A 22589-nucleotide genomic window follows, 5' to 3' on the forward strand; every position below is an offset into this window, starting at 1 on the left:
TGCATAATAAGCCAACCTGGCCAGCATCCAAAGGCCACACACACACACACACACACACACACACACACACACACACACACACACACACACACACACACACACACACACACACACACACACACACACACACACACACACACACACAGCTGCTGTGTTAAAACGGTCTTATAAAAAGCCTGCAGGAATGTCATGTAAAGTTGCAGTGCATTCAGACCCTCCCATCTGGTCCTATGTTTCACACTGGCTTAATAGAGGGACTCTCTGTGCACTTCCACCCAATTAGGGCTTCTCACACACACGCGCACGGACGCACACACACACTCGCACACACACACACAGATGAGAGGTCTTCATCATGAGTGTAATGGTTTTCTTCCTGGGATGAAGGAGAGGACCAAAACGCAGTGCGGCTAGTGTTCAACATAATTTAATAAAGAATATATTAGAACACTACAAACAACAAAACAATAAATGTGAAAACCGACAACAGTCCTATCTGGTGCAGAACACAAAGACAGGAGACAACCACCCACAATCCCCAACACAAAACAAGCCACCTATATATGATTCTCAATCAGGGACAACGATTGACAGCTGCCTCTGATTGAGAACCATATTAGGCTGAACACAGAAACAGACAAACTAGACACACAACATAGAATGCCCACCCAGCTCACGTCCTGACCAACACTAAAACAAGCAACACACATAAGAACTATGGTCAGGACGTGACAATGAGGTATTGGGAAGTGCCGGACTCTTGGGCAGAAATTTGCAGAGAGTCCCCAAACCCCAGGGAGTCGACAGGAAGGAATTATTTCCATGTTGCACGCTGGTTTCCCCCAAACCTTTCCACAACATTTTACCAAAAAACACATTCACACATAAAAAGCATGACATTGCCTATCAAGTGGTTGCGAAACTCGATATGAGTGATATAGTGAACAATGTGGGGACGACCAACAAAGGGGTTCATTCACTGTTGAATGAGAGGCCAGCCGCTTTCCACATCTTGCCCAAGCAGGATATTTACTGCTGTCTGTGGACTGTAGCAGAGGGTCAGCGAAAATAAGCGGCGCTGTTTAGCCTCCAACATCTGGAAGCCATAAAGGCTGAATGGCTACGGTAGTCTATTTACACCAGGCTAACTAACAGCAGGGCCTGGGGCCAGAGATCCTGGGAGCTAGACTCATTAGCGGTTTCTTACCCACCAGTGGACTGGGGGCACTAGCAGGACCAAGACGGGACCTCCTCTCCTTCTCCTCTCTCTCTCTGCTGTCACTCTCCTCTTCTCTTCTCCTCTCCTCCCGTCCTATCACTCTCCTCTTCTCTTCTCTTCTCCTCTCCTCCTGTCCTATCACGCTCCTCTTCTCCTCTCCTCTACTCCTGTCCTATAACTCTCCTCTTCTCCTCTCCTCTCCTCTCCTCCTGTCCTATCACTCTCCTTTTCTCCTCTCCTCCTGTCCTATCACGCTCCTCTTCTCCTCTCCTCTACTCCTGTCCTATCACTCTCCTCTTCTCTTCTCCTCTCCTCTCCTCCTGTCCTATCACTCTCCTCTTCTCCTCTCCTCCTGTCCTATCACTCTCCTCTTCTCTTCTCCTCTCCTCTCCTCTCCTCCTGTCCTATCACTCTTCTCTTCTCCTCTCCTCTTGTCCTATCACTCTCCTCTTCTCCTCTCCTCTCCTCCTGTCCTATCACTCTTCTCTTCTCCTCCTCTCTTGTCCTATCACTCTCCTCTTCTCCTCTCCTCTCGTCCTGTCCTATCACTCTCCTCTTCTCCTCTACTCCTGTCCTATTACTCTCCTCTTCTCTCCTCCTCTCCTCTCCTCCTGTCCTATCACTTCTCTTCTCCTCTCCTCTCCTCCTGTCCTATCACGCTCCTCTTCTCCTCTCCTCTCCTCCTGTCCTATCACGCTCCTCTTCTGCTCTCCTCTACTCCTGTCCTATCACTCTCCTCTCCATGTGTTTTCTTGATGAGAGTCTAGAGGAACCAGTTCCTAAAATAGAAACACATATTGTGAAGAATGTGTTAATGAGCAGTTGTCTGCATGTTTGTGCTCTAACGGAGAGGTCTGGAAGGAGGACACACCGAAGCCACAGAGGATGTCATCACAAAGTAGGAGACATCACAAAGATAAATCCACAGTAGGACATACAGTACATAATCCTATAGACTCCAGTAGGACATACAGTACATCCTCCTATAGGGCCCAGTAGGACATACAGTACATCGTCCTATAGAACCCAGTAGGACATACAGTACATCGTCCTATAGACCCCAGTAGGACATACAGTACATCCTCCTATAGACCCCAGTAGGACATACAGTACATCGTCCTATAGGGCCCAGTAGGACATACAGTACATCCTCCTATAGACCCCAGTAGGACATACAGTACATCGTACTATTGAACCCAGTAGGACATACAGTACATCCTCCTATAGACTCCAGTAGGACATACAGTACATCCTCCTATAGACCCCAGTAGGACATACAGTACATCCTCCTATAGACCCCAGTAGGACATACAGTACATCCTCCTATAGAACCCAGTAGGACATACAGTACATCCTCCTATAGGGCCCAGTAGGACATACAGTACATCGTCCTATAGAACCCAGTAGGACATACAGTACATCATCCTATAGAACCCAGTAGGACATACAGTACATCGTCCTATAGGGCCCAGTAGGACATACAGTACATCCTCCTATAGACCCCAGTAGGACATACAGTACATCGTCCTATAGGGCCCAGTAGGACATACAGTACATCCTCCTATAGACCCCAGTAGGACATACAGTACATCCTCCTATAGACCCCAGTAGGACATACAGTACATCCTCCTATAGACCCCAGTAGGACATACAGTACATCGTCCTATAGGGCCCAGTAGGACATACAGTACATCCTCCTATAGAACCCAGTAGGACATACAGTACATCGTCCTATAGACCCCAGTAGGACATACAGTACATCCTCCTATAGACCCCAGTAGGACATACAGTACATCGTCCTATAGGGCCCAGTAGGACATACAGTACATCCTCCTATAGACCCCAGTAGGACATACAGTACATCGTACTATTGAACCCAGTAGGACATACAGTACATCCTCCTATAGACTCCAGTAGGACATACAGTACATCCTCCTATAGACCCCAGTAGGACATACAGTACATCCTCCTATAGACCCCAGTAGGACATACAGTACATCCTCCTATAGAACCCAGTAGGACATACAGTACATCCTCCTATAGGGCCCAGTAGGACATACAGTACATCGTCCTATAGAACCCAGTAGGACATACAGTACATCATCCTATAGAACCCAGTAGGACATACAGTACATCGTCCTATAGGGCCCAGTAGGACATACAGTACATCGTCCTATAGAACCCAGTAGGACATACAGTACATCGTCCTATAGAACCCAGTAGGACATACAGTACATCGTCCTATAGGGCCCAGTAGGACATACAGTACATCGTCCTATAGAACCCAGTAGGACATACAGTACATCGTCCTATAGAACCCAGTAGGACATACAGTACATCGTCCTATAGGGCCCAGTAGGACATACAGTACATCGTCCTATAGGGCCCAGTAGGACATACAGTACATCCTTCTATAGAACCCAGTAGGACATACAGTACATCCTCCTATAGAACCCAGTAGGACATACAGTACATCGTCCTATAGGGCCCAGTAGGTTATACAGTACATCGTCCTTTAGGGCCCAGTAGGACATACAGTACATCGTCCTATAGGACACAGTAGGACATACAGTACATCGTCCTATAGGGCCCAGTAGGACATACAGTACATCGTCCTATAGGGCCCAGTAGGTTATACAGTACATCGTCCTATAGGGCCCAGTAGGTTATACAGTACATCGTCCTATAGGGCCCAGTAGGACATACAGTACATCGTCCTATAGGACCCAGTAGGACATACAGTACATCGTCCTATAGGGCCCAGTAGGACATACAGTACATCGTCCTATAGGGCCCAGTAGGTTATACAGTACATCGTCCTATAGGGCCCAGTAGGACATACAGTACATCGTCCTATAGGGCCCAGTAGGACATACAGTACATCGTCCTATAGGACCCAGTAGGACATACAGTACATCGTCCTATAGGGCCCAGTAGGACATACAGTACATCGTCCTATAGGGCCCAGTAGGACATACAGTACATCGTCCTATAGGGCCCAGAAGGTTATACAGTACATCGTCCTTTAGGGCCCAGTAGGACATACAGTACATCCTTCTATAGAACCCAGTAGGACATACAGTACATCCTCCTATAGAACCCAGTAGGACATACAGTACATCGTCCTATAGGGCCCAGTAGGTTATACAGTACATCGTCCTTTAGGGCCCAGTAGGACATACAGTACATCGTCCTATAGGACCCAGTAGGACATACAGTACATCGTCCTATAGGGCCCAGTAGGACATACAGTACATCGTCCTATAGGGCCCAGTAGGTTATACAGTACATCGTCCTATAGGGCCCAGTAGGTTATACAGTACATCGTCCTATAGGGCCCAGTAGGACATACAGTACATCGTCCTATAGGACCCAGTAGGACATACAGTACATCGTCCTATAGGGCCCAGTAGGACATACAGTACATCGTCCTATAGGGCCCAGTAGGTTATACAGTACATCGTCCTATAGGGCCCAGTAGGACATACAGTACATCGTCCTATAGGGCCCAGTAGGACATACAGTACATCGTCCTATAGGACCCAGTAGGACATACAGTACATCGTCCTATAGGGCCCAGTAGGACATACAGTACATCGTCCTATAGGGCCCAGAAGGTTATACAGTACATTGTCCTTTAGGGCCCAGTAGGACATACAGTACATCCTCCTATAGACTCCAGTAGGACATACAGTACATCCTCCTATAGGACCCAGTAGGTTATACAGTACATCGTCCTTTAGGGCCCACACAACCCTGTGACACAATTGTAAACAAGAATAGTGTTTCTGCATTTGAGAGATGTTTTCATAAACAGGTGGTACATGCATGTGGTTGTACAAGACCTATATGACATTGGTAACGGGTAATATGACATTGGTAAAAGGTAATATGACATTGGTAACAGGTAATATGACATTGGTAACGGGTAATATGACATTGGTAACGGGTAATATGACATTGGTAACGGGTAATATGACATTGGTAACGGGTAATATGACATTGGTAACGGGTAATATGACATTGGTAACGGGTAATATGACATTGGTAATGGGTAATATGACATTGGAAACGGGTAATATGACATTGGTAATGGGTAATATGACATTGGAAACAGGTAATATGACATTGGAAACAGGTAATATGACATTGGTAACGGGTAATATGACATTGGTAATGGGTAATATGACATTGGTAATGGGTAATATGACATTGGTAACGGGTAATATGACATTGGAAACGGGTAATATGACATTGGTAATGGGTAATATGACATTGGAAACGGGTAATATGACATTGGTAATGGGTAATATGACATTGGAAACAGGTAATATGACATTGGAAACAGGTAATATGACATTGGAAACAGGTAATATGACATTGGAAACAGGTAATATGACATTGGTAACGGGTAATATGACATTGGTAATGGGTAATATGACATTGGAAACAGGTAATATGACATTGGTAATGGGTAATATGACATTGGAAACAGGTAATATGACATTGGTAACAGGTAATATGACATTGGTAACGGGTAATATGACATTGGTAATGGGTAATATGACATTGGTAATGGGTAATATGACATTGGTAACAGGTAATATGACATTGGTAACAGGTAATATGACATTGGTAACGGGTAATATGACATTGGAAACGGGTAATATGACATTGGTAATGGGTAATATGACATTGGTAACAGGAAATATGACATTGGTAACAGGTAATATGACATTGGAAACAGGTAATATGACATTGGTAATGGGTAATATGACATTGGTAACAGGTAATATGACATTGGTAACAGGTAATATGACATTGGTAATGGGTAATATGACATTGGTAACGGGTAATATGACATTGGAAACAGGTAATATGACATTGGTAATGGGTAATATGACATTGGTAACAGGTATTATGACATTGGAAACAGGTAATATGACATTGGTAATGGGTAATATGACATTGGTAACAGGTAATATGACATTGGTAACAGGTAATATGACATTGGTAATGGGTAATATGACATTGGTAACGGGTAATATGACATTGGAAACAGGTAATATGACATTGGTAATGGGTAATATGACATTGGTAACAGGTATTATGACATTGGAAACAGGTAATATGACATTGGTAATGGGTAATATGACATTGGTAATGGGTAATATGACATTGGTAATGGGTAATATGACATTGGTAATGGGTAATATGACATTGGTAACAGGAAATATGACATTGGTAACAGGTAATATGACATTGGTAATGGGTAATATGACATTGGTAACAGGTAATATGACATTGGTAACAGGTAATATGACATTGGTAATGGGTAATATGACATTGGTAACAGGTAATATGACATTGGTAATGGGTAATATGACATTGGTAATGGGTAATATGACATTGGTAACAGGAAATATGACATTGGTAACAGGTAATATGACATTGGTAACGGGTAATATGACATTGGTAACGGGTAATATGACATTGGTAACAGGTAATATGACATTGGTAACAGGTAATATGACATTGGTAACAGGTAATATGACATTGGTAACAGGTAATATGACATTGGTAATGGGTAATATATATACTGTGTGTAGATGTTGAGTGTGTAATTTACACTTGAGTGTGTAATTTACAGTTGTGTGTAATTTACAGTTGATTGTGTAATTTACAGGTGATTGTGTAATTTACAGGTGATTGTGTAATTTACAGGTGATTGTGTAATTTACAGTTGAGTGTGTAATTTACAGGTGATTGTGTAATTTACAGGTGATTGTGTAATTTACAGTTGATTGTGTAATTGACAGTTGATTGTGTAATTGACAGTTGATTGTGTAATTGACAGTTGATTGTGTAATTTACAGGTGATTGTGTAATTGACAGTCTTTATTTTGGTAAGTGCTCTATTCAGTGTGTCTAAGACTATGTTCCTCAAGTTTATCCTATTCTATCCTATCATAAAGAGCATTCTGCATGTAGATAGATTTGAAGGGTGTTGACGTGGTTCGAAGTGCCCTAAATGGGAGTGTGTCGCCTAGAGAGTGTCCTAGTGTGTGTCCTAGTGTGTGTCCTAGTGTTTGTCCTAGTGTTTGTCCTCTGTGATATGAGAAGGGGACAGCTCTGTGATGCACTGTGACGTGGGCTGTCAGGAGTGATTGGGCAGAGTGGCTTCTAGGGAGAGGAGAGTCTTGGTCACTCACAGCCAGGGTCTTAGCCCTGACTCTGTCTGCGGTCTAACTGGCTTCCTATTCCCTATTCCCTATACCCCTCAAACTCAACTCTGGACCTCCAAGACAGTCCCACTATGTTTTTTCATTGTTCCTGTTTAATCAGAGACTGATTAAGACCTGGGACACTAAGTGGATGCAATAAATGATCAGGTAGAACAGAAAACCAGCAGGCTCCGGACCTCGTAGGGTAAGAGTTGAATACCCCTGCGCTATACAGTGCACTACTTTTGACCAGGGCCTATAGGGCTGGTCAAAAGAAGTGCACTATGAAGAGATTAGAAATATGCTGCCATTTGGGCCGCAGCGTCTGGGTGCCTTGCCTGCTGTACAGTTAGCTAGAGCTGAGCTTCAGTGAGGCTATAGGCAGGGAGACGATAGGGCTGGCTGATATCAGACAGAAGTTCACAAGTTCATATCATACACTCAATAATGCACTGATGGATCAATGTGAGGGCTATTATGGGTCAAAACTCAAGATGAAACAGTCCCCATTTCAACACTTGTCCCTATTTTCTCCCATAGGGAGCCTACAGTAGGACACAATGTTTGGGTATGTAGAGTACAACAATATGCATGTCATGGACAGCCATATCGTGTGTGTGTGTGTGTGTGTGTGTGTGTGTGTGTGTGTGTGTGTGTGTGTGTGTGTGTGTGTGTGTGTGTGTGTGTGTGTGTGTGTGTGTGTGTGTGTGTGTGTGTGTGTGTGTGTGTGTGTGTCCGTCCTAGCTGGAGGTCAGTAGACCGGCTGGTCTGTTAGACGTGTGAGAATTAGCTTAGACTCCACAGACAGCTCAGACACCCTGAGACTTAATCACACATTAAACCACCCCACAGCCACCTCTCATTAGACGCCTGTAGAGAGGCCATGTTCACACACACACACACACACACACACACACACACACACACACACGACTGCACAGTGTCTTACTAGAGGTCCTCACAGTTAGAAAAGTCCATTGATGATAGACTCAACAGTGTAATGTGGCTGAAGTATCTCCCTCTGTCAGTGTACAGTAGGTCTGGTTGGAGTTAGCCAACAACCCTGTCTGCATGTGGGCTCTCTCTCATCAAACACACCTGATACCTCTCACTTTGGTACTGCAAGCCACTATTCCCAATCCGCATGACAAAAGCTAAATGCACATTAGCGTCAAGTCTGTTTGCAAACTCCTACAGTACAAATAGACCTATGAATGGTTTTTCAATCCAAACAAAACTTCTACCCTGGAAAATTAAGTCTCCCGAGCCAAGTGTGCATGTTTGACATAACCAGAGCTGATGTGTATCCATTTCCCACGTGGCACTCGATACAGACTCAGTTTCCCAGGCTTGCAACAGCAAAGTGTGGAGAAGATTGAAACTGAACTGCCGTTGGGGCTCCTCAGGGCTCAGTCAGAGTACCGCTCAAGGTTGTGATTAAGGTCATTTCAATTACCGTTCCTGTGATTACAGTTACCCCAATCTAGGCTGATAGAATAATACAGGAGGGATGGGGGACCGGATACACACGCCCAGTGTGTACTCCCTAATGTACTTTGTCAAGCCACATTTGGCTTGGACTGAGCACCCGCTAATCTCTAGATTGAAGACATTGAGGAGGAGTGTTACTAGCGTAGGGGGTCAAAGGTAGCCTGGTTAACAGACTGAAGGCTAGTTTAACCAGGCTAGGTCCAAGCTGTTTCTGGGTCTCAAACCCAAACCATATTGTGTATTACTGATCAATGTTTATTTGATGATTCATCCCCCTTTGTTTCATCATCTATACTGTACTGTAACATCTACAGTATTCACACAGTAACATTCACAGCGTTTTCATGTCATTTGGTTCCCATAACACATCCATGTTTTACAGAGGTATTGATCAGTAGGCAGGCCTATACCGTATGTGTACCATAATATCCTACTATACAATACAGAATGTTTTATGTGGACATTAAATCCCCACAGACCGTATATCATACACAGGAAAGTTGTCACATCCAGACATGGGAACTCAAACGTCCCTGTACTCCATCAAGATGTAAAGACCAGGCGTTTAGATCAGAGAATGCATAGCTGCACTATAGCACTTCAATCAGACTCCAGTCAGGCCAGAGTAATGGAATCAGAGACCGCATGAGATCAGTATCTACTGTAAAGTGTCATGACATCAAACTGAGGTATAGAGCTTTTCATCTATTAGCTGTACTGGCTGCAGACACTGGCCTGTTACAGGGGGATTCACAAAGAGCACAGAATCACAATGTAATAATGTGGAATTGTCTCAATATTGGAAATATAATTATGTCCAATGCTGCTATTTGATTCACATAACATTATATCAACTAAGGGCTCTAGGCACTGCCCAGTATTTAGAGGGAAAATAGGTGTGTTTTTTAATAAATACGTTTTGAATATGTCCTGTAAACTAGCTATACTGTATGTTGTAGATTTCCTTATTACATCAATACTCTGAGGAGACTAGCTGCTGTCTAGGGTTGGCACCTGGCAATGCAGAAGTATTTGTCTGGGTGTGCTTTTTCAGAAGCTCTCAGATCTGAGAGTTTTTTCAGATGCTTGATATTGTCTATTGCTGTGAAACGTCATAATTAAAAAATGGCCCCGCCTCTTTCATTGTTAACAATTGCAAAGCATATTGACGGGGTTTGTGGGGCATTGGTTTCCACTGCAGTGCTGAATGCTGTAAGTAGGACAACCCTGCAGGCCTCCTGTATCTACCGGTGTGGCTCCAAGACTCCATTCAAATCAGATCTAGAACACTGCTCCTGCCTATACGTCATGAATAGTGAATAAACAATAAACAACGAATAACAAAGATATCACCAATAGGCCTATATTGCCATACAAAACCGTAGGCCTAGTTCAAATCTGGGATTAGGCAGAGAGTCGGCTATAGCAGGCTGGGGCGGTTACTGCAGTTATCCGCCAGAGCAGCCCCCGCACCGTTTCAGCACCATGCATGGTGGACCTGAACAATGGGCATAGCCCGCAGCCCCGGAGCGCTCACACGCTAACAAACAAAAATACTAACGGGCTTTTTATTACGCATTTTTATGAGACAAATAAACACTTAAAGGTGTGAGGTCTTTAAAAAAAAAAATAAAGTAAAACGAGATGGTAGCAAAAAAAGCAGAGAAATGGACATGCCGACTAAGCCTTTCTCTCCTAAGGGTGAGGCTGATGTGCAAACCTTGTTCCTTCTCAAAGGTCAAATCCACTAGTATTCTTACCAAGTTAACAAACAAGGTTCTCATTTTTAACTAGGATATAGCACAAACAATTTAACACATGCCTTTCCTAAATGCGCAACAACTCGGATTAGAAGCCACCTTCAATGTTTTCAGTGATTCGGAGAACATCAAACTTTTTAAAATCTAAACTAAATCAAGTGTGTTGAAAGTGCAATTCATTTAAATGTAATTAAAACATAATTAACCATGCTTTGCCTTTAAATTGAATAAATTCAATATCGTATTTCCCTTACCTGTTCGTGGCAAATGAACCGTATAAATAAATCCCTTGTGCACTGTGCCTTGAGCCCTAGTGACAATGCAAAGAGATGTCGGTCTCTCTGACCCCTCCCACTGCGTTTAAATGCCGTAATTACATCAGTAGTGGCGCATTCATTTGTATGCAACCAACGGTTGCAGGTTCTCGCTCCCACACACACACGCACGCACGCGCTCCAACGCACACACACACACACACACACAGGTGGGGATCTACATGTAAGAGGATGGATGGGCTTCTGTGAGTAGCTGCATTGCATTGCTCTGCTTACAGGGAGGGGTGCAGCACTGGTTGAGGAGTGAGTGAGAGAGATGTGGAGGGGAGAGAGGAGATGGGGGTGAGGAGGAGAGAGGATATCGGGAGAAAGAGCGAGGGAAAGAGGGGAACTGGATTTATCAAGGGAGCAGCTGCTCCTGTCTTCCCTCATGGGATTCCAGCCACACCATGTCTGGTGCCCGTGCCAAGACTGGCACTGTAGGATTTGGGGGAATGTGGGGGTTGGAGCAGATTGACTCTCCCTCTCCTTAAACAGAAAACATGTGTATCCATGCCAGCTGGCCACAGGCATATTCCCCCTTGACAGCAGCATACTAGCACAACTGAAACACCAGCTTGATCATGTAAAAACAACACATGAAGCTATTTACGTTAGGTGTGCATCCCAAATGAAACCTTATAGGGCTCTGGTCAAAAGTAGTGCACTACTTCATAGGGCTCTGGTCAAAAGTAGTGCACTACATAGAGAATAGGGTGCCATTTGGGATGATTGCACAGTACATGTATGTGTTTCAGTTTGGGACTGGGTCAATGGGAGCCAGAAACGATACCTGCCTTTGTGGTGAGCCAAAGCAGTTCGCAACTCAAGTGTTCAGAGAGGCAGCTGGATTTAATACGTTGTAGATTTCAGATAGAAATACATGCTGTAGAGCAGAGTGATATGTAGAATAAGGAAGCACTTCAGCTCTATTCATTACATTTCTCTCTCATTTTTCAACATTTGACTACTGAATGTGGCCCCTGCCCAACGGTGTTTCATGAATGTGGATTTACTTTTTGTTCTACATCCTAACACAGCACCTGGGACAAGAGCTTTTAATGGATGTGCCCATACCACTCCACTAAAGTTAATATTGAAGGTAACAGGACGATTATCAAAACCATACAGATAGGAATTGATAAAAAATAAAAGGAATAGAATCAAAGCTAATGAAAATGCTCCTAGTAGACAGACACATCACTATGATATGGAATAAAACCCAGGTTTAATCGGTTCACAACACTTTCTGCCATCTTGTGGTTAAAATAATACATAGCATTGCGCAGAAGACTTAACCTTAGTAGTTGAGGCTGCCATTCTCGTCCTCCTGAGCTGTCACGAGGACATCAATCTCAGGCTCACACATCTTCTCACGTACAACAGACACACACCCAAAAACCGGGCTTATAATGCATTAGGACCGCATGATGCATTGTTCCTGTATGCCCTCGTCCACTGCAATAGAACACCCCACATGTCTTCATGAAACTGACAGAACAATAGAACCAAATGAAAATTGTAAGAGGGATCACCAAAATGGTATAACTTTAATAAACAAGCAATATTATTACATTACAATCAACATTAAAAACGTGGCGTTTAAAATGTTCAACAATAGTGCAATGTTCTAATTCACAGCTTGTTGTGGTGTTAAGTCAGCCCCCTCCCCCTCTCTGTTTCAGAGGGGTTGGGTTAAATGCGGAAGACATTTCAGTTGAATGCATTCAGTTGTACAACTGACTAGTTCTCCCCCTTTAATGCTGACCATTAATAGGTATCAGGAGAAGAATGCAAGGGCACTTCCGGTTCAGAGCTGCGAACAAATGATAAAATACTGTTCATTCAAACTAAAACATTCTAACGTACATGACTATACCATTAAGTTTTCTACCCCCATAAACACAGCAGGACACAAACAAAGGTGGTATTACAAAAATATACAACTTAACTCTGTGCATTTATTTGATCAATGTTTCTAATTTCTTAGATTTCAAGTGTGAAAGGATGGACGGATTTCAGAACATATTGTTGACTTTGTAGAAGCCCAAAGGAAAGGAATAAACCCTACATCTAGAGTGTTAAAACCACATATTCCCAGCAATATTACTCAGAAATTACACGGAATATCTATTATTTCACTCCATGCTTATTCAAAGAGGAGTGAATCAAAAGTTCCACTTAAATAAAATGTCTCTCAGTCATGCACTGACGTCTATGGGAGACTAAGTGAACATTTGACTTAAGTGGAAGTTCAGATTCACCCCAGAAATACCACTGGCCTACCTTCAGTGAACATGACAATCACTTCAAAAGGCACGGACAACCAGCTCAGTAGCTAACCCAGTCAAAACTGATGTTGGTGTTAAGAGACTTATGTTAACCACTTCCCAGCTCTCCTCCATGGTGATGTCACTGGGACGTCTCCCTCACTTCTGGCTGACGATACTGCGGGCGATCAGCTCCTTCATGATCTCATTGGTGCCTCCATAGATGGGCTGGACACGGGAATCCACAAACGCCCTGATGGGGAGAGAGAGGATTTTCATATCCACTGACAGCATAGAACTAAATAGAATAACATGTTATATTTCCATGACACAGACATCACTGTCACTCACTTGGCGATGGGGTACTCCCACATGTAGCCCCAACCTCCGTGGAGCTGCAGACACCGGGTGGCCACAGAGTTCTGGAGGTCAGACGCCCTGATAAACAACAAGTCAAGTCAGACGATACAGGAGGAGTCCCAATTCTCTACCCTTCTCCCTGAAGTGCACACTTCATCATGTGTTTAAAAGCATTGTCTGGAAAGACATCTCCAGCATTACTCTTATACCAATCCACTCCCGTTAAATCCAAGTGCAAGTGCACTTTACACGTCAAACATAGTGACAGTTCTGGACTGGAGAAGCATAACGCTGGTGAAACATACTGACACTTCTGGACTGGAGAAGCATAACGCTGGTGAAACATAGTGACAGTTCTGGACTGGAGAAGCATAACGCTGGTGAAACATAGTGACAGTTCTGGACTGGAGCAGCATAACGCTGGTGAAACATAGTGACAGTTCTGGACTGGAGCAGCATAACGCTGGTGAAACATAGTGACAGTTCTGGACTGGAGAAGCATAACGCTGGTGAAACATAGTGACAGTTCTGGACTGGAGAAGCATAACGCTGGTGAAACATAGTGACAGTTCTGGACTGGAGAAGCATAATGCTGGTGAAACATAGTGACAGTTCTGGACTGGAGAAGCATAACACTGGTGAAACATAGTGACAGTTCTGGACTGGAGAAGCATAACACTGGTGAAACAGTGACAGTTCTGGACTGGAGAAGCATAACGCTGGTGAAACATACTGACAGTTCTGGACTGGAGAAGCATAACACTGGTGAAACAGTGACAGTTCTGGACTGGAGTAGCATAACGCTGGTGAAACATAGTGACAGTTCTGGACTGGAGAAGCATAACGCTGGTGAAACAGACAGTTCTGGACTAGAGAAGCATAACGCTGGTGAAACATAGTGACAGTTCTGGACTAGAGAAGCATAACGCTGGTGAAACATAGACAGTTCTGGACTGGAGAAGCATAACGCTGGTGAAACATACTGACAGTTCTGGACTGGAGCAGCATAACGCTGGTGAAACATACTGACAGTTCTGGACTGGAGAAGCATAACACTGGTGAAACAGTGACAGTTCTGGACTGGAGAAGCATAACGCTGGTGAAACATAGTGACAGTTCTGGACTGGAGCAGCATAACACTGGTGAAAGAAGGTTTAGTATCTGGTTGTGTTCTCACCAGTACTTGGCCATAGAGGCTGTTTGAGAGTCCAGGCGTTTCTCTGTGTGGAGCTGCAGACAGTTGTCTAAAAAGGAACGGCCCACACAGATCTCAGTCTTCAGCTCTGCCAGCTTGTGCTGCACAGTCTGCACCATGAGACAGGGGAATGGAGTTAGTGGATCACTTCAATATACTACAATACAACTTTATTCATCCATCTGATCAAACAGAAATGTGTTCTATGGAGCTAGTTTGGGGTTAAGTGTCTTGCTCAAGGGCACAACAGTAGGAGAGACGGGGTCTGACACCAACAGCCCTCTAGTTGCTAGTTCAGTCCCCACTTTGATTCAGCTTCTCTAACCTAGGTTACCTACCACCCGAATAGAGCTAGTGTTCACTACACTGAAACATACCTGTTACTACAGCAGAAATACGAGTCAAAGATAATGCTATCCAACCTGAAGGTGAGCGATGGTCTTGCCGAAAGCCTTCCTCTGAGTCACATAGTTCCTGGTCTCCTCAAACATGAACTCACTGCTGGCGATGGCCATGTCTGCAATCAGCAGGCGCTCCTGGAAGAACAAGAGGAAAGGTGACGAGCTTTAATAATGACCTGGTTTGGAGCTACTAGATAGAGCCATACCTTTGTGACAATCGAGTACATAGGAATAGGTTAGGGGTCAATTCCCTTCAACTCAGTCATTGCCTTTTAAATAAATACAATTGGTATTGCAATTTCAGTTAACTTGCTGAATTGAAATGTAACTGACCCCAACCCTGGTATATCATGCAAGTGTACTTCATCTCTGAAAGGTGTACCTGTGGCAGCTCGTTCATCAGGTAGTAGAAGCCCTTGTTGGCCTGTCCCAGCAGGGCAGAAGCAGGGAGACGCACGTCCTCAAAGAACAGCTCAGCCGTGTCCTGGGGACAGAGAGACAACGGTTAATATATATAGAAGGTAATGGCTGTTCTATAAAATGGGCTGACATGACAATTGACCACTTCTCGTCATCTGAACCCACTTCTCGTCATCTGAACCCACTTCTCGTCATCTGAACCCACTTCTCGTCATCTGAACCCACTTCTCGTCATCTGAACCCACTTCTCGTCATCTGAACCCACTTCTCGTCATCTGAACCCACTTCTCGTCATCTGAACCCACTTCTCAAGGGACGTCAATATCAAACCGACTGTTTGAAGCAACGAGGAGTCTTTTCATTTGACCAGACCTGGATTCAATAGTGTTTGTTTTCTTTCAAATACTTTAGCTGCCTTCGATTGAGCTTGAACTACACAATGAAACCAAAGGAATAGTCAACAACAAAGAAATCAACCCATCCATCTGGTTCTACATGCAGGCTCAATCAAACTCAAAAGGATGTGAAAAGGAAATCAAAAGTATTTGAACCCAGCCAGGTGGTCAAAATGGCCCCTTAAACGAGAGGGGGTTAAACTAGCAATTGAGATTTGACTGTACCTGTGCCATCAGGCCAATCTTCTCCAGCTTCTTGCCCGCCTGGAAGCCCGGCATCCCTTTCTCCACCAGGAAGAGGCTGATCCCGTGGGCCGCTGTTTTCGCCTCGCGGTTCGTTACGGTCACCACGATCACCATGTCGGCCATACAGCCGTTGGTGATGAACACCTGTGGGTCAAGGGACAGCGGTCAATGACATGGGTCATGTTCAGTTGGGAGAAAACATTTTGAAACAGAGGTACTACCCAAATTTGTCAAACAAGAAAACAGATTTTTGTTCTCCTTTGCAAAACGTTTTGCTATGGTGTGCCCTACTGAACACAACCCTAGTCTGGTTAAACCACATCCACCCTGAACGCACCTTGTTGCCGTTGAGGATCCAGTCATCGCCATCCTTCTTAGCGTACGTCCTGACACCTTGGAGGTCACTGGGTTTAACGGAGAGAAGAGAGGGTCTTTAGGATGAACTGCTATTGGCTAGACAGAGGTAGAAGTTGGAGAACGCATGAAAACAAGCAGAATGACCCCAAATTGACCTTACCATCGTCAAATTCTCATGCTGAAAGTATAGCCTATTAAACTAACAATTTTCACACCATCGTGCTGACCCAAACCGTACTGTGCCTGCTTGGATATCTTCTTTTCACATCATCCTTTCCAGTAGGGGAACCAGACCAGCGCAGTACAGCTCGGCCCAGTAGTGTTAAAAGTCCTCACCTGCCAGCTCCTGGCTCCGTCATGGCGATAGCCCCGATGCAGGTCCCAGCAGCCATCTGGGGTATGAAGCGATCGATCTGTTCCTTGGAGCCATAGTTACTGATGTAGGGCATGCAGATCTCAGAGTGGAGGGCAAAGCCTGGGCCAGAGCAGTTAGAGTACATCCTTGAAGACAAAGAGAGACAGGGTGAGGAGAGGTGTCTGCTGGGTGGGAGGGAGGGGTGTAAGTCCTGAAATCCCCTTCTGACTTTCCCTGCAGTACAACACAAAGCCTGTTGACAGAATAGCATTTTGATGTTATCAGTAGGCATCTTAGTTAAGTCAGTTGTTTGACATATAATCACAACTGTTACATTCTGCTATACGCCCATGGTCATAGCAATAGGGCTTGGGGAAATACTAGCCAATCATCCCACACCTGGGCCTGTATTCATATAGCGTCTCAGAGTATGAGTGCTGAGCTAGGATCAGTTTAGATCATAATTAATATGGTTATATGGACAGTGGGGAGCTGATCCCTGGTCAGGACAAGATACTCACTGCTCCTCCCACATCACAGCTGCAGACAGCAGATCACCTCCGATCCCACCGTGCTCCTCTGGAGTGAGGATCCCCAACAGACCCTGCTCCCCAGCCTTCTGCCACAGCTCCCTGCTCACCATACCTGCCTTCTCCCACCTGGAGGGGGGAGGGAAGACAGAGACCATACCTTAAGTCAGCATTGAGTCATCACAACATAATCACATCATGAAAACCATTCAGTTCACTGAGGGAAAAAAAGCTTGATCAGCATCCTGTTTATTAGGTCACACAATAGCGAAACCATTTCAAAACATTCTGCAATGGAAAACGAGTGTTCAACTGGTTCCTCCCGCTTTCAGGCAGTTTCCTACCGTTTGGTACTTAACAGGACCCTGGTGGGGAACACTAGGCACATGCAGAGATGATTACAGACAGTCAATACATACTCCTTGTGGTAGGGCACCACCTCCTCTGTCCAGAAACGTCGGACACTCTCCCTGAACATGTCATGATCCTCGTTGAAGATTCTGCGGGTGCCAATGTCCATCAGAGTCTTGGCGCTGGACGTCTCCGGCCGATTGGACGGGGGAGCTTTCCCTTCCTGGGGCTGGCTGTGCTGCATTCTGGGAAATGGAGGCACGGGCACTTATAAATCAACCACATGTTGGTCTAATGGGCATAACAAGGCTGTTGTAAGGCCTAAGGTGTCCTACCTTTAACCTTTAGGTGTGGTATACTGAAACACTTGTGTGTTTGTTAAAAAAAGTTATAAACTGACTTATTCTGAGATCAGTGTAGTTAGTAGTGGATTTTGAGTCACGGAATTTGACTAGCCCCCCATGGCGGGCTGAGTAACCTAGAATGACATTACTAATGCCATTAGGTTAAATCAACCAAACCAAGGAGCAAACAAAACAACCAGTCAATTAGGATAGTCAGGTTCATGAATAGGAAGTATGCAGTGATGAATCTACATATTAAAAACCACATTATCTGGTGTAAAAACCTGTGGCTAGCAGTGTTGGATAGCGGAGTTACAAACTCAAACCCACTAGTTACCTCATATGTGAAGGAACACGTTAGGTAGGCTTTAAAGGCCATTTCTGGGAAAGTGTGCCAAAGGTGACTATGTCCCAGTTTAGCATTCGCGGGTCAACAGACAATGTTGAACACTATAAGGAGCTATATTTTGTTGCTGACTACATATATGACAAGGCTGTCTAACTAAAATATTTATGTTTAAAAAAAATAACTTATTTCCTACTCAATGACATTAAATTAACGTTTATGATAAGGATATCTACAGACATTCTCCAGTAAAATTAGCATGCAAAACTACGACACGCACCTGGCATTTGCAGAAGAAAGTACCTGTCCACCTCGACATACATTTTTCACACCAGAATAACACGCTTTGACAGCTTTTGATAACATTTTCCTCCGTAACGTTACCGCTTTTCCGCAACTGACACAACAAAAGTGAATGCGTTTCTTCTCTAGTATTTCAAGGGTAGGCTACGGTCTCATTTGTTGAATTTGCTGCCATCTACTGGGCGGCGGTAAGGCCAGCTGAATGAACATATTACATCAGATTTTACACATTCCAAACATAATGGATGATATCCAGTGCATTCGGAAAGTATTCAGACCCCTTCACGTTTTCCACATTTTGTTACGTTACAGCCTTATTCTGAAAATTCTGAAATTAGAAAAAAAAATTCTGAAATCACGGCTCATATGCTAAGTGGGATCCTTGAGATGACCCTAGAGTTCGATGTCCCAAGGAACCCACTTAGCATTGACTGACATGGATGTTGCATTGGTTTCATCCAGGTTTGTTTGACAGTGATTGACTGCAAACGTATTCATTCATTCCATCCACAACATAAGACTTCTGATCGAATTATCTCAGGAATCCATAATAAATCAACTAACTTATCTTCATTGGACCTAATGCATCATTGATAGGTATTCTGACAACGGATCAAGTTCCTGAAAATGTGTCAAACAGTTGATGGAAGAAAAGTTATTTTGTAATGTCTTATTCAGTCTTCCTCTTTGATCCCACTAACTTACTGTTGCAACATGTTACTATAGAGATTCAGCTGTGTCTTCTTTCAGTCAACAGGTGAGGTGAGTTGTTCACATTACCTAAATATAGTTTTTGTGTGTATATAGGGTTTTCAGGGTTTCTCTTTATTTGTACTACTTTCTACATTGTAGAATAAATGTGAAGACATCAAAACTATAAAATAACACATATGGAATCATGTAGTAACCAAAAAAAGTGTTAAATTAAAATATATTTGAGATTCTTCAAAGTAGCCACCCTTTGCCTTGATGACAGCTTTGCACACTCTTGGCATTCTTTCAACCAGATTTCCCTGGAATACTTTTCCAATACTCTTGAAGGAGTTCCCACATATGCTGAGCACTTGTTGGCTGCTTTTCCTTCACTCTGCGGTCCAACTCATCCCAAACCATCTCAATTGGGTTGAGGATGGGTTATTGTGGAGGCCAGGTCATCTCATGCAGCACAACATCACTCTCCTTCTTGGTCAGATAGCCCTTACACAGCCTGGAGGTGTGTTGGGTCATTGTCCTGTTGAAAAACAAATGATAGTCCTACTAAGTGCAAACCAGATGGGATGGCGTATAGCTAGCCATTTCACATCCGTTACACTCACCCCCCTTTCAACCTCCTCCTTTTCCGCAGCAACCAGTGATCCGGGTCAACAGCATCAATGTAACAGTATAACTTTTTAGTACGTCCCCTCGCCCCGACACGGGCGCGAACCAGGGACCCTCTGCACACATCAACAACGGTCGCCCACGAAGCATCGTTACCCATCGCTCCACAAAGGCCACGGCCCTTGCAGAGCAAGGTGCACACTACATCTAGGTTTCAGAGCAAGTGACGTAACTGATTGAAACGCTACTAGCGCGTACCCGCTAACTAGCTAGCCATTTCACATCCGTTACATATTGCACTTACGTTTGTAGCTTCACGGTTGTTTCGTTATAAGTGTTCGTTTCGTGTTTCACTCGTCTCAAATAAGAGATGTATTTTTCACACGCTGCGCCTTGGTCCACTCATTATCCTCAAGACGATCGTGACATTACTACATAATTCCATAAGTGTTATTTCATAGTTTTGATGTCTTCACTTTTATTCTACAACATAGAAAATAGTAAAAATAAAGAAAAACCCTGGAATGACTGGTACTGTAAATGTGATGAGTTTTCAGCATATTTCAGAGATAAGATACCCAGCCTAATGTTGGTTATCAGTCAAAAAATACCTGATGAGAAATTATGATATTTGCCCTTGTAACGCTCGTCGTTGGAATGAGAAGAGGACCAAAGCGCAGCGTGGTAAGTGTTCATCATTATATTTATTAAACGGAGAACACTAAACAAAATAACAAAAGAGACCGCAACGAAACAGTTCTGTAAGGTGACAGACACATAACAGAAAATAATCACCCACAAAACACAATGACAAACAGGCTACCTAAATATGGCTCCCAATCAGAGACAACGACCGACACCTGCCTCTGAGAATCATACTAGGCCAAACACATAGAAATAGAACAAAACATAGAAAAAACAACATAGAATGCCCACCCCAACTCACGCCCTGACCAAACCAAAATAAAGACATAAAGGAACTAAGGTCAGAACGTGACAGTACCCCCCTCCCCCCCAAAGGTGCGGACTCTGGCCGCAAAACCTGAACCTATAGGGGAGGGTTTGGGTGGGCATTTACCGCGGTGGCGGCTCTGGAGCGGGACGAGGACCCCACTCCACCATAGTCTCGGCCCACTTCTGTGACACCTTAGGAGCGGCGACCCTCGTCACCGACCCTGGATTGGACACCCTAGTAAAGGGCACCCCTGGACTGAGGAGCGCCTCTGGACTGACGGGCGGCTCAGGCGCCTCTGGACCGAAGGGCGGCTCAGGACAGACGGGCGGCCCAGGCGGCTCAGGACAGACGGGCGGCTCTGGCCTGGAGAGAGAACCTGGAGGGAGGAGACGGAGAGACAACCTGGTGCGTGGGGCTGCCACAGGACCCACCAGGCTGAGGAGACCTACAGGAGGCCTGGTGCTTGGAGGAGGCACCGGAAGGACCGGGCTGTGGGGGAGTACTGGAGCTCTGGTGCACAGCCTTGGCACCACTCCCCCAGGCTGGATGACTACTCTAGCCCGGACCCTCCAGAGTACAGGCACAGGTTGAACCGGGCTGTGGGTGAGCACTGGAGATCTAGTGCATACTACGCGCACCTCTCCCTTAGGATAAGCGAAAGAGCTTCAGATATAGAAGCACCCGATTAGCCACCAATCACCCCATTAAAAGGTGTAAAATCCACATTCACCATATGAATGGTGTGATTGGTAAGATGTTTCCACCTTTTAATGGGGTGATTGGTAAGATGTTTGCACCTTTTAATGGGGTGGTTGGTAAGATGTTTGCACCTTTTAATGGGGTGGTTGGTAAGATGTTTCCACCTTTTAATGGGGTGGTTGGTAAGATGTTTCCACCTTTTAATGGGGTGGTTGGTAAGATGTTTCCACCTTTTAATGGGGTGGTTGGTAAGATGTTTCCACCTTTTAATGGGGTGGTTGGTAAGATGTTTGCACCTTTTAATGGGGTGGTTGGTAAGATGTTTCCACCTTTTAATGGGGTGGTTGGTAAGATGTTTCCACCTTTTAATGGGGTGGTTGGTAAGATGTTTCCACCTTTTAATGGGGTGGTTGGTAAGATGTTTCCACCTTTTAATGGGGTGGTTGGTAAGATGTTTCCACCTTTTAATGGGGTGGTTGGTAAGATGTTTCCACCTTTTAATGGGGTGGTTGTAGTCTAATCGGGTGCACCCGCAGTCACACGCTATTGCCAAGGTCTGAGTAACCTAGATAACGTCAAAGTTAGGTTAAACCAAGCCAAGAATTAAACAAAGCAACCATTAAATCAATCAGGATAGTCAGCTTCATGAATAGGGAGTATGTATAGCTGAGTTAGTATGGACTCAAACCCTCTAGCAAGCTAGCTAACTAAGCGTAACTAGCTATTTCTGGTTC

General features: G+C 44.4%; 2 protein-coding genes across 3 annotated transcripts in view; both read right to left on the reverse strand.

Moving 5' to 3' along the window:
• LOC120039491 (microtubule-associated protein tau-like) overlaps window positions 1-11027 on the reverse strand; it is a 111572-nt gene extending 100545 nt beyond the window's left edge. For both annotated transcript variants that reach the window (XM_038984903.1, XM_038984902.1), the window contains exon 1: window positions 10949-11027. The gene's annotated coding sequence lies outside the window, so the exon portion shown is untranslated. The remainder of the gene's footprint in view (window positions 1-10948) is intronic.
• A 1512-nt stretch (window positions 11028-12539) lies between these two features.
• On the reverse strand, window positions 12540-18992 carry LOC120039490 (long-chain specific acyl-CoA dehydrogenase, mitochondrial-like). The gene is made up of 11 exons (XM_038984901.1): window positions 18859-18992; window positions 17957-18133; window positions 17529-17666; window positions 16989-17153; window positions 16633-16699; window positions 16275-16439; window positions 15617-15718; window positions 15256-15369; window positions 14816-14943; window positions 13630-13716; window positions 12540-13531 (listed from the first exon to the last, which is right to left on the reverse strand). The coding sequence occupies exons 1-11, from the start codon at window positions 18942-18944 to the stop codon at window positions 13438-13440; spliced, it is 1323 nt and encodes a 440-aa protein (XP_038840829.1). The 5' UTR covers window positions 18945-18992; the 3' UTR covers window positions 12540-13437.
• Window positions 18993-22589: the final 3597 nt, after the last annotated feature.

Source organism: Salvelinus namaycush, unplaced genomic scaffold (genome assembly GCF_016432855.1).
Source record: "Salvelinus namaycush isolate Seneca unplaced genomic scaffold, SaNama_1.0 Scaffold275, whole genome shotgun sequence".
In the NCBI taxonomy this organism is placed as follows: domain Eukaryota; kingdom Metazoa; phylum Chordata; class Actinopteri; order Salmoniformes; family Salmonidae; genus Salvelinus; species Salvelinus namaycush.

Bases quoted from the DNA above. Each gene is read 5' to 3' on its own strand.
- LOC120039490 (XM_038984901.1), bottom strand. From the start codon at position 18,944: ATGTTATCAAAAGCTGTCAAAGCGTGTTATTCTGGTGTGAAAAATGTA. The intron at 16,700-16,988 runs GTGAGGACTTTT...CGTTAAACCCAG, and splicing joins ACGGAGCCAGGAGCTGGCAG to TGACCTCCAAGGTGTCAGGA. The intron at 13,532-13,629 runs GTGAGTGACAGT...TCTCCCCATCAG, and splicing joins TGGGAGTACCCCATCGCCAA to GGCGTTTGTGGATTCCCGTG.